At 41.7% G+C, this 12,657-nt stretch overlaps 1 protein-coding gene across 5 annotated transcripts in view; it reads left to right on the top strand.

Moving 5' to 3' along the window:
• Positions 1-7,015, top strand: part of KCND3 (potassium voltage-gated channel subfamily D member 3) — a 264,846-nt gene extending 257,831 nt beyond the window's left edge. For all 5 annotated transcript variants that reach the window (XM_053393491.1, XM_053393489.1, XM_053393493.1 and 2 more), the window contains 2 exons: positions 489-736; positions 4,979-7,015. In XM_053393491.1, the coding sequence (XP_053249466.1) occupies positions 489-736; positions 4,979-5,180 (450 nt within the window). In that variant the 3' untranslated portion in view covers positions 5,181-7,015. The remainder of the gene's footprint in view (positions 1-488; positions 737-4,978) is intronic.
• Positions 7,016-12,657: the final 5,642 nt, after the last annotated feature.

Below are 12,657 nucleotides of genomic sequence, written 5' to 3'. Positions count from 1 at the left end.
TAATGAAAAAAGCTCTCTCAGCCAGTATCTGGGTATAAACTGGTTGGATGAGAAGGGCACATATGTGTTCAAAAAGCAGGTTTCCTTGGGAAAATAAGCAGAAATCAAACGCATTTCAGATATTACCTGAAGGACCACTGAGCAAATGCATAAGTGTCTTCCACCTTCAGCTACAATGGCGGCACTTCCTGTCAATGCCTGAGAAGGAACCTGAGCAGGAAAAAAAATATGTTGGCTGTAGATATACAGCTGGAGCACGTTTCCATCTGCAAGTGTCCTTTTCAACATTACAGGAAGTGCCACCAGCCAAATGCTGACGAGCCAATTGGCTTCTCGAAAGAGAGTTATGTCATGGTTCCCAAAAGCACGACCGAACAGAATATGGAAAGGTCCTTGTTTGAAAGTTTAGTCTCCATCCGGGTGGTGGTGGTGATTGTTTAAAGTCATCTCGGGAAGTTCCTGACATTTGCTGACGTTCTCCCTGACAGAACCATGAGTTCATTGACGAGCAGATGTTTGAGCAGAACTGTCTGGAGAGCTCGATGCAGAATTACCCATCCAGCCGCAGCCCCTCCCTTTCGAGCCACCAAGGCCTGAGCACCTCCTGCTGTTCCCGCCGCAGCAAGAAGACAACCCACCTCCCTAATTCCAGTGTGCCAGCGACCCGGCTGCGGAGCATGCAAGAGCTCAGCACCATACACATCCAGTGCAGTGAGCAGCCCTCACTTACAACAAGGTACGGTAGGAGGAACCCCTTGGTCTAGGAAAGAGGCTTTTAGCAGACATGTCTCTGAGCCCAAGCAGGGACAAGTTCATTCAGGCAGTGTGTTGAACTGACGTCTGGGATGCTTTTCCCATGCCACAAGCCCAGCGTAGCAGAGCTGAAATGAAATTTAGTGCAAATTGGAAGACTTTTTTAAAATCGTCCATGAGGATTCGCACTGTGCATTTTCACATTCTACCGGTGGGGGGTTACAGATACAGGAAATGAGTGTTTGGCGCCTCCCTGTGGGGAGGTAGATGTCTCTACTCTCAGCATTACTGTATCATGGCAGTTGCTAGGAAGCAGATGGCTGGTAATGCTAGGATTAAGAATCTACAAATAACCATTTCCCCTAAGCAGTTTCAGGCACCGTATAGTAAGCTTTTAAGTGGCTAGCATGTGACACCCAGGCATCTGAATCTACCTTTCTTTGGTGATTTCCGCCATGGACATTCGTAAGGCCCATTCAACATGGCGAAACATCACAATTTTCTGCCTCCTGAAAAACGTTCAGAAAGTGAGTCAGATGTGGAGAGTTGCCGTCTGGAATCATATTAAGCATTGCAAGGCTATTAAAAATACCAACAATTCACTGTGAAATAAACTCTTACATAGGCCAACATCTTGTTGTGTGAATCAGCCTACAGTCAGGGCAGCTTATGTCAAAAGCAAATGAGATCTTGTATAGTGTTTAAGGAGAAAGCAGTCAAGCCTACACTGCTGGAAGAGAAAGATAATTTTAACATACACTTCCCATTGCTGCATAATAAGCAGAAATGAGCAGCTGCAGATCTTATTGCCAGGGAGATGCTGTTCTGGGGGAAAAATGATACCTGCTAATATTTTCCTGTTATGCAACTATTAAATGAAATGAGGACGGTATATGGGTTAGGCAACTGTTCATATAGGAATAATCTGAACTATATATTGGTTTGATTATAGATCATATGGTTGTGTTCAGCAGGAAATAGGTGATAACTGAAATTTCTTAATTCTTAAAAATTGAAGTGGCAAAAGAAAGTGCAGCAGTGTTGTGAGTGGGTCGAATTTAATTTGTGTATCTGCTTCAGGCTAAGGATATATAGGATAATACCAAACCATTCTTTGCACTTTTTTAATGTGGCTCATACTATTTTCTAAGCTTATTCTACCATCTGGACCCTCCCCAACCCAACACTGACACTGCACAGCACACACACACCCCTGTTGGTTTTCTGTCCAAAGACCATTGAACCAGGGTGTTCATTCAACACTGGTGCTAGAAAGTAGAATAAAATTAATAATTCTGTGGCCCCTCCTAAAACCACATACAAGTAGTGATGCTACCAGAATGCAAAATCAATCAGATTTACTATGCTTATGATTTTCAAATGGATAATGAGCCCTGACTTCAATCCAACAAACTGTTTTCATCATTCAAATGAGAATGATTGCAATTTCTACACCTGTGCAAGGGAGCATTCTTAGAATTTTTGCTGCAATATGAGGTGACCTGCCAGACCCTTTTCTGAACAAGACCAGAAATGTCCCTGGAAGTGCAACCACATAACAATGTTTCCAGGGTCTGGTATGGAAAGGGGGAGAAGATGGCTGTCCCATGTCATGACGTGGGGCAGCCATTTGGCTCACAGACTATCATGTATTATACAAGTTTACATTTGAAATTACTTTGAAATCTTATAACAGAGAGAACTCTGAATTGCTAATGTTAGGTTTATAACATGGTGAGCAAATTGGGAGTTCTCTGCAATATTTCTATCTCACCTTTCTGCCTGGAAACTGGCCTGCAAAGCAGCTAACACTGTAAAAGCCCACACATATAATAAACACAATAATAAACACAATAATAACACAATAAAATAACACAATAATAAAATTATTTTAAAGACAGTAATAACCTTATTTTATGAAGGCTCTGGGAGGAACCTGTCCTGCCTCCAGCCATCCCCTCCAAGAGCAGGTTCCTTTGGTCTCGGCGGCTGCCCTTGCACATTCAACACAGCGCAACGTTAGCTGAATGCAAATGTGCAGAGTAGGAATTTATCCTAGACTGGCTCCAAATTATTCTTTATCTTTTATCTGCTCCATCAGGACAATGGTAGTTAGCATTCACTGGTTGTGGGAAGTTAGGTGATAGGATCCTGGCCACAACAGGCAGATCAGTGGGGAAAGAGGTGAGAGGGCAATCGCTGGAGATCACCTAGAGGCACTGAGATGGGGGAGCATAGGAAAGGGGTGGTATAGGAAGGGGGTGGCATAGGAAGGGGGTGTGCGGTGGGTGCAGGCCGCCCCCGGTGCCATCACTGAGGAGGGGTGACAAAATAGCAAAAATAATTGTTTTAGTAAAAATAACTCCCGCACCCACTGCACGCCCCTTCCTACACCACTGCAGGAGCACTCTGCCCTCGAGTGATTTCCAGAAACCAGAAGCATTGCTGTCTCCAACTTTGCAGGCAGAGCACAGCCTTTATGGCTGGTAGCCTTCGACAGCCCTCTCCTCCATGAACCTGCCTAATCCAGAGGTGTAGCTAGGTGAGGCAAGGGGACACTGGGTGTCACACCTTTTCTTTTCTGCAGCTTGTTTGCATTATGCAGCCAGAACTTTGGGGCTCAGGGGAGCAGCAGTAGATATCCCTCTTCAACACAGCTAGAAGTCTGAGCAGAAAGAGTCAGATGCAGACAAGGAGCTGGGGTCTTGCTCCCCCATAAATGGAGGGAGGCAAAAGCTTGTTGCCTGCACCCAAAGGTTTGCAAGCTCTGAAGTTCCGTATTTTGGGAAGGTTGCCTTCGTAAAATAAAGAAAGCTGTAGCCTCAGTTCAACCTAATGATATGTGCCTTATTTTGGGTGTGGGTACAGCTGGCAACTGTCAAGAGCACTGAACCATTGTAAGGATCCTACTGATATACCTAGAATGACTGAGGTTTCGGAAGATCCTCTTTGTAAGTCACTCTAAGATTACAGCCAGGGTTTCATACTGAAAGAGTTTTTTGTCTTTGTATTGAAATCCAGATAGGCAGTTGGCTAGAGAGCAACCCTATCATTTCCACTCCATAATTAATCATAGGATGCAACCAGTGCAGCTCTTAATAGGAATGTTTCTAGCTGCCAAGCCCTTAGGACTTCTGCAGAGTGATATCTGAACCGGGCAAGGAGTAAAGAGACAGAATGGTAGCCAAGTAATCTAGGATGACCTGTAAGGGTAGACATGCTACAGAAACAAAAGCAGGATTAACCATTAATATTCAACAGCTAGACCCAACAAGATAGGATTCCATGTTGACGTTAATCAGTGTGAAGAATGAATCTGTGTTGTTCCTATTTAGGTTGCTTTTAGATCAGCTATGGGCAATATATGTGTTTTTCTTGGCTAGTCCTCAATTACAGGTTGGAGGAGGTCGCAGTCACCCATTTTTACTGTCCAGGTATTTTGGGTGGCAAGGGTTTTTTGTTGTTGTTTTTTAACTGTGCCTTTAATACCTACCTCTTGAGCAGAAACAAATCGGGTGCAGCTTGTCCCAAGATGCGTTGATGGGGCAGGCTGCACCACAGCCTCCAGGCTAAAACCAAAGAACAGAAAGGAGGACCCCAAATGATGGCTTTTGGAATTTAGATCTGTCTTGTTGAATGCATCCATACCTTTACTGCCAGTTTATCAAGAAATTTCCCATGTCCCCAAACTGGGGAGGTTCCTAGCTGCATAAAGTCCTTTGCAGCCCACCACTTAGTTTTAGCCTTTAGTCTTTACAACCTCTGAGAAAAACAATATTGCACTTGGAGGGACGCGGGTGGCGCTGTGGGTTAAACCACAGAACCTAGGAATTGCCAATCAGAAGGTCGGCGATTCGAATCCCCGCGACGGGGTAAGCTCCCGTTGCTCAGTCCCTGCTCCTGCCAACCTAGCAGTTCGAAAGCATGTTAAAGTGCAAGTAGATAAATAGGTACCACTCCGGTGGGAAGGTAAACGGCATTTCCATGCGCTGCTCTGGTTCGCCAGAAGCGGCTTAGTCGTGCTGGCCACATGACCCGGAAGGTGTACGCCGGCTCCCTCGGCCAATAAAGCGAGATGAGCGCTGCAACCCCAGAGTCGGTCACGACTGGACCTAATGGTCAGGGGTCCCTTTACCTTTTTATCCGACACTTGCGACAAACAGCTTGCAACTTCTGCTCCTTTTAATCCTCCCCACCCCACCCCTGGCTGTCTTTTGTCTTTTAGTCGATCCAGCCTAAATATGAAATCAGACGATGGGCTGAGACCGAACTGCAAAGCCTCCCAAATAACCACAGCAATCATCAGCATCCCGACGCCTCCAGCACTGACCCCAGAAGGCGAAAGCAGGCCTGCCCCATCCAGCCCCGGCCACTCAACGAACATTACCGCTACGAGCAGCAACATTGTCAAGGTGTCAGCTTTGTAAGGCTGTGTGGGTCAAAGGAGGCTGCTTGGAAGGCCGGCGTTTCTCTCCCTTTCCCCACCTCCATGTTCCTCCTTTGCTGCAAATTGTGCCTAGATGAGTGGCTGGGTGGACAGCTAGACCAACCTGACCGGCATCTAAGAATTAACTGCGGGAGCCTGGCAAGGCAGCTTCCTTCAAACTCACGTTCATGCTGCAGAGTGAGCTCAGAAGAACTGGGAAGCTAGAAGGGGCTGGCTAGAAGGAGCTCTCTTTTGTCTGTCAACAAGAAGAAGCAATGTTCCCGGATGTGGGGCATAGAAGAGTTTCCAGAAAGTGGAAGAGACGTCCTGTCATAGCTACGAGAAAGTCAATAAAGAAGCAGAATTATAACACTGTGTATCTCAGCACCTTTTCAATGGTTTTTAATGGATAATATTTATTCATGAGGATATGACTGAAAAAGGTGATTAGAAAAAAAAAACGGATTTTGTGATTATTATTATTATTATTTCCTTCATGCAGCAGGATCTTTTAATCAACCAAAAGTACACATTTGCTTTCTTTTATAGCTGAAGGTTTTAGGCAAAAAAAAAAAAAAAGCCACCTTGTCACGAGAATTTGGTTTTCATTCTTTTGTGAGTGCGTGTGTGGGTGAGAGCAAGCAAGAGGATTCGTGAAACTTGGCACACTCCGACTACAAAAGATCTGAGCACACTTTCCTGTTTCTGGGCTCAACCCTGCAAAGACGTACCATCTGCATGGTCCACGACAAGCTTTAAGTAGTGCCTGTAGAGCCAGGGGTTCTACTCACTGTGTACCCTTTTCTTGCATGAGTGTGTCTTTGCAGGCTTCAGCCTTTAGTGCGCAGTAGCAAAAATAGAGACCTGCATGCAGTCACACACACACAAGCACCAATAAAACTCTCATTGTGGATGGCATTCTTTCTTAAGACAGGGTTTTGTTTTTTTCTGTAATTGCCTTTTAATTCAACACAAATTGCAGTTGCAAACAGTGTATTTGTCTGCTAATTATTGTATGTGCTGGGGGGGGAGGGAATATTTGTTGGGGGAAAGACAGGCATTTGTAGTCCACCACAATTTTCTGCTTTTAAAAAAATTATTTTGTTACCACTGGCTTGTAAAGAGTGTGACTAGAATAACCAGTTCTGTATTTTTTAAAAAGTCTAAAGAAGTAAGCCTAGGGGGGATTTTATTTTTTAATCTTGTACACACGAGTTTCAAAGAGGGCAAAATCAGTCAAAGCAACTGCGCCAGATGTTCAGAAATACTCTGTAATCTATGCCCATGCTTTCTTTCTTTTTTCTGTTTTATATGTGTTTATTTAATAGTATTGGAAGTGTCTCCCATTGTATATAGTAGCCAGATAGTCAGTGGAAACTGTCCTTGGTAGGATTACTTCAGGAGCCAACTGTTTTGCATGGACTGATAGTGTGTTTCATTTTGTAATACAGTCCTGTGGCTCTTAGTGACAGTCTCTGGGTTGCATCAGTTTGATGGATAAAGCAATTTAACAATATTTGACTTTCCCTTGTTAAAGCATCATTTCCTGCCAAAGAGGAGGATCGCTTCTAGATTGTTGGGATCTACTTTATATTAGAGTACCATTTCTAAGCAATTTATAAAACACTGTTAATAGATGGTTAAATATGTTTCAGAAATAGTTCACCAATTGTTAAAATATTGTTATACTGTTTAGAAAGCGTAGGACTGTGAGTCATAACCAGCTATAAGGTTTTATACCGATGTTCTCATAATGTACCTCCCCTGGGTGCAAACCTGTGGGACTTCTATCCATGTCAACAAGGCTTACAATAATACAGAGCTCTGTGGATTGTGTTCTTTCGTCACAAATTTTACATGATTTATTAACCTTTTCGGACTCATTTAACCTTTCAATTTTTTCCAAATGTATTTTAGGTTGTGTATCCCATAATGTCTTTTGCAGCTTTGCAGCTTTCATTTTTGGCAAACCATCACAAAATGTGGCCCAGAATGTTTTTGATCCTGAAATTGTGTTGCTGTGAAAACATGGAGGTTTTGCAAACCCAACATCATGTTCAGAAAACATATAATAAGCAGCTCCAATGGCGGGGGGGGGGGGGAATTGTCTTTATTTTCAGACTTCTATTCTGATTTGCTTTTCGGCATCTAAATTAAAAGCATTGAGCAAATAGTGCTTGGAAGCCACAAAAAGGAATAAAAACAACTAGGTCTAATGAAATGTACCTTTCAGCCAAATAAAATTAAAACTTAATGTAACGTATGATCACCTACTAACAACGAACTTGTTTCTTAGTTTATTTCTTTTTTTCTCAGATACCTTATAGTGCTATGTTTTTGTTTATTCCAAAACCCCTTCCATCTTCAGCTTTCAAACAAGGAATTTTGGTGCATTGGCCACAGAATCCCTTGCAAGCTCAATCCTAGAAGACAACAGGTGATGCCAGGTGACAACCAAGCCAGTTAGGTCTACATTGTCCTGCACATACTGAATGTCCACCTTAAAATATTCAACTGTGTCACTGTGTTGTAAGGAAAAAATGGCAATGGTGGACATGTGAACTTGTCCATCATGAAACAGATTCAGGTGGATAGCCGTGTTGATCTGTCATAGTCATAATAAATAACAAGATGAAAGATGAAAAAATATTTTTTTTAATAATTCCAGTGGCACCTTAAAGATCAACTTCCCTGTGGGACCAACTGTTATAACAGTCATCAATAGTTATAAGGTTGAAGCGACCTCTGCTTCAGAGTCTCTGACGATGTGTGTATTACACATGAAAGCTCATACCTTGAAAGCTTATATTTAGTTGATGTGCCACTGGAATTATTAAAAAATATTTTTTCATCTTTCATCTTGTTATTTATTATCATCATGAAACAGTCTTCTTATCAAGAAATTCCCAATAAGCTTCTGAGGAACTGAAGGTTCCAAGGACAGAGTTTTTAAAAGCCACTGTTCTAGTAATATGAGACAGGCCTTAATTTACCCCCTAATGTTTGTCCAAGAACCCTTTTTCAATACCACAGTTTAGCCTTGGAACAAGTAAAGGATGTGCCTTTTGAGTGTCTGCAGAGTAGTATCTCTCCCCTATCCCCAGTCCCACACATCTAGGATTAGGGGAAAGGTTTGTGGGCCAGTGGCGAACAAACTTCAGCTCTGGTACCTCTGATTTCAGAAATTAAGTACTACATTGTCCTCGAGTCCAATCATTCCATTATCTCATGGGTGATCCTGTTTAATTCACTCAAGTGAAAGCAAACTTTTGCCATTTCCCTTGTGAAACTGGTGCAGTCTACGAGAACTGACCCATAAGAGTCTCTGTGATGCCCAATTTAAACTTTCCTTTGCTTCGTTTAACTTCATCACATCTCATTATACCTCTTGCCTAGTCAATTTGAAGCTTGATCCTTCACTACCCTTGACACATTGCATTGACTTTTTACATCTGTGCAAAGGGAGGCTAAAATGCAAGGTGTCCTTGCACATGCAGGATATGTCACAGCAAACCCTTTTCATCACAAGATCACAGATTATGTAATTGGTATAAAATGACAGTTTATATGGGGAGAAGAGCCTGGCTTCATTAAGCCGCAGTCCAATACTAACCAGTCCTTCTAAAAAAACTTCTACTCCCATCTCCAATGCAGAGTTGTGGTTCTTATCATGCATGGCCTACAGGATGATATAGAAAAGGACCGCCTCTGGCTCTTTTGCCTCCCTGCACCATGGCAAAAGTATTTGTTCAGCAGCATTGCAGGGAGGCAGTAGGCAAATGTGGGTCTGCAGTAAGAGTGCAAGTGCTGAGTAAAACACTGCTGCCATGCACTAGTAAATGAACCTTTAGCCAAGTGCATGCGCTGCTATAGGAACACAGCAACAGGCACTATGATGCCATTAACCATTGCAATCCATGACCAGTATGAGAAATCACAGCAAGTAGGCCAATACTGAACTAGTAGTCGCCAGATGAGATGGGGACCCTGTACCTTTCCTATTCTGTAGGAGAAGGCATTTTGGCAAGTGGAGCTTTTCATGCAGTTCTTTATAACTGAGCATTCTAGAAGAGTGTGCCTTTACTTTAAGAATTCCATGTTTCTTGGTTTCGTTGTATGGCTCCAGCAAATCAGAACACCAGAATATTCAAATGTGCAAACTGGAAAATTGGTGTTTGGCGGATCAGGATCTTTATTTCAATATTCTGATGTTTTCATAATTTGGTTTTTCTTACAAGCCTCCAAAATGAATTTGTCTGCATCAAACCCACAAATGTAAATGTGGGTTCAATGGTCGCTTGGAAAATTGGTCTAGTCTCTTGGAATGATGGAATGTTACTTCTTTTTGCCCATCTATAGCATGACCTTGGCATGTGTGTGGTGCACTTGAGGGAGCACTTGAAAGTCCCAGGCAATATACCTCCTGCAAAGACATATAGAAGTATTAACAGTCTGCATCATCAGCCCCCCTCCTCAAGACATTAGTCTGCTGAAATCACATTGACTTCTATTGGATTTTAGCAGTGTAGCTGTAGGATGTGCAGCCTGTTATTTTAATAATAGTGGGAGGTAAATAATGTCTTTGCTCTGTGAAGGGCACAGGAGAATTACTCCTATGGAAAGGTTCGGAAAGGTGCATGAATGCAATGCCCCTTCCATATATGCAAGGGAAGAAGAGTGGACACTGTCTAATAACTCCAGCTCCTGGTGTCCCACAATTGGGTGAGAAAAAGCAGCAATAGTTCCAAACCTGTTGGTTGTGAAGTAAGATGTGGTTTCTGTGCTACCCATCATTTTGCCCTTCCTAGACGTATCCAGCTATGTGTTTTCTGTCTCGTCTTAGAAAACCAGTGATCTAGTGCATTTTCCATCCCAAACGGGCTCTGAAACATTCATTTCTTCCTGCCACTTGGCAGTTGGCATCACATTTCATATGACTATTACTTTTCATAAGCAGACTTGGACAAAAATATTTTCCTGCATATATGGCATCCTACCGTACCAGCATATCACTGCAAACTAAATGCTGACCATTCACCATTCCTGAAACACCATCTCACTGCTGTCAGTCAGTATGATCCACAACTTCTCTTCACTTCTGCCAAGAGACCAGTGTGCATGAGAATTTTGAAAGTGTATGGCATTCCCCAGATTTTAGAAAAGGGATGTTCCTGAATATGCGGACATCAATGGGTATATTGGGGCTGGTGGATCAGAAACAATGGGCACAATCCAAGTACTTTTAAGTCCCATTGACTTCAATAGATAAATTTAAAAATACAGTATGCTTACCATACCTATTGAAAGCAAAAGTACTTAACTTTGGATTTCAAATGTGACTACCTGAACATTCTCCCCCTGAAATATCATTGCCCTGCTTAGTATCTTAGAACCTAGGGAATGTGACTTTAGTCTTACATTTTCAAGTAGGGGATTATGGATCTTTTTACAATATTTGCAACTGTTTTGCTATGTATTGAGAAATAACTAAATAGACAAAATCTTAATCTGACTCAAGCCTCGTGAGCCCAAAATCTCTTAGCTAGTTTCTCTCTCTCTCTAAATTCTAACAAACTCTACAGCAGATCGAAAACAATAGAGCAAATCCAACTGAACTCATCTTTTCCATCAACACAAAATAAAAATTCCATCTTGTGTTTTAATATTGCCACCAAATTTTTCCATTTCTGAGTTTAAAACCATTAAACAAAGAAGAGGGACATGGAATCACCAAAAAGAGAAAAGCAATAAGAGGATTTTTTATTTTAAAATTTTGAAGAGTATTTCTTAGATGTACAAAACTTTTCTACAGAAAGGTGTCCTTTTTTTGCAATTGATGTAATTGTATACAGATCTTTGGTTGGTTTGTATTACCCAGGAAAATGAGTTCTTTTTAAATCAGTAGATAATCAACTTATTGTTCTCTTCCCTCTCAAAAACTAGTCAGTCATAGGAAAGTGAACTGTCTCCTTGTAACTCAGGTTTTCAATAGCAATGGCCATAGACTAATGTCACCTCCAGTGAGGTACTCCCTCTAGATTGGTTCAGTGATTAGGGCTACTATCCTCTATACACTTTAGGTAGGAGTAAGTCCCAATGAACTGAGTAGGACTTCTGATTAAACATGCTTAGGATTGTGCCGTAAAACTGTTGATCAGAACTTCTGTTCATGACTCACTGTGTCTCCTGGAACAAGCCACTCTGACTTTTTAACGTCTCAGTTTATCTACCAATAAGATTCAGGTAGTTTTAAAAATAACTTCCTCTCTAGTTCAGTGCTAAATTTATGATCATTTGGTTAACTCAATTAAAACTCTTTAATAAGTACACAAAATGTTTTCTGGAGGGGGGATGCCAAATAAGATGTCTCATTATTTAGAGCAATTACTGATTGGAGAAGTTAGTTTTTAAGGGAGACAAATTGTTGGAAATATACCAATGGCCGTTAATCAAGATGATCAGCATTTTTTAACTCTTAAGATGGGCACACCTTTTAAATCAAACAATGAGGAACAAAGGGACTCTGTCATTACTCTGTGGTGTTAAACTCTGAAGCCTTCAGCTATGACAAATATCAAATAACCAGAGTAAGATCTGCAATTCCTTTAGGCTATAAGGGGAATCATCAAAAGAAGAAAGATACCTTTTGTGGATGGTTCCTCATGATGTCAGAGATGCTATGAGAAAAAAGGGGACATGCAGGTCAAGGTGTCTTCATCTCCAAGTCCAGATTGAGTGAATTGGACACAAAGATGGAGAAGTCCATTGTCGAGTGGAATTTCAGGAACCACGGGGCTAGATTTACTGTTGACCTAACACAGCACGACAGTTCTTTTGTTTTTCTTGTCTAATTATTGTAGTCATCAGTCATGGGACCAAATGACAAATAATCCTCTAGTCTTGCTTTCAGTCAAAGGTTTCATAATTTTGTGCGTATGTGCGCATATGTGTGTATTGCTTTCTTTTCCTTTGCAGACTAATGCTTGCCACGGCAGGTCAAACAGCCATGCAGCTGAGAGATTAAGATCCGTAGTATATCCTTTTTCTCAGTTCTCTGTTGTTACCATGACTGGAGTTGCAGCTGGCTCCATGGACCAATGAAATATATTACAGAACATGTGTGATGGTATATTTTTGATAAATCAGTGAGACATTCCAATGCAATGGTGTTTGCGCTAGAGGTTTTATGTTGTTACCAGAATTCTCTCTCAATTGCATTATTTTCTATTTTCATACTCTAAATGGGCTTTGCTTACAAATCATCACAACCGAGACAAAATTGTACTGTACAAAACTGCAGGTAGATTCGTTTCAGAAAAACTTTCTAAAGAATCCTAAGTTTCCTGTTGTCTTCTTTTGAAACTGTAGTGCATATGTTGAAACTTGTATATCATTTACAGTACTGCGTCTTGTGCCACTGCTGTACCTGATGTATCCAATCTGGATTAAATGGAATATGTGCCACAAAGCACTGAACT

The sequence above is a fragment of the Podarcis raffonei genome, chromosome 6 (genome assembly GCF_027172205.1).
Source record: "Podarcis raffonei isolate rPodRaf1 chromosome 6, rPodRaf1.pri, whole genome shotgun sequence".
Classification (NCBI taxonomy): Eukaryota; Metazoa; Chordata; class Lepidosauria; order Squamata; family Lacertidae; genus Podarcis; species Podarcis raffonei.
Note: the sequence above shows the minus strand (reverse complement) of the source record. Positions and strands in the feature narration are given on the sequence as shown.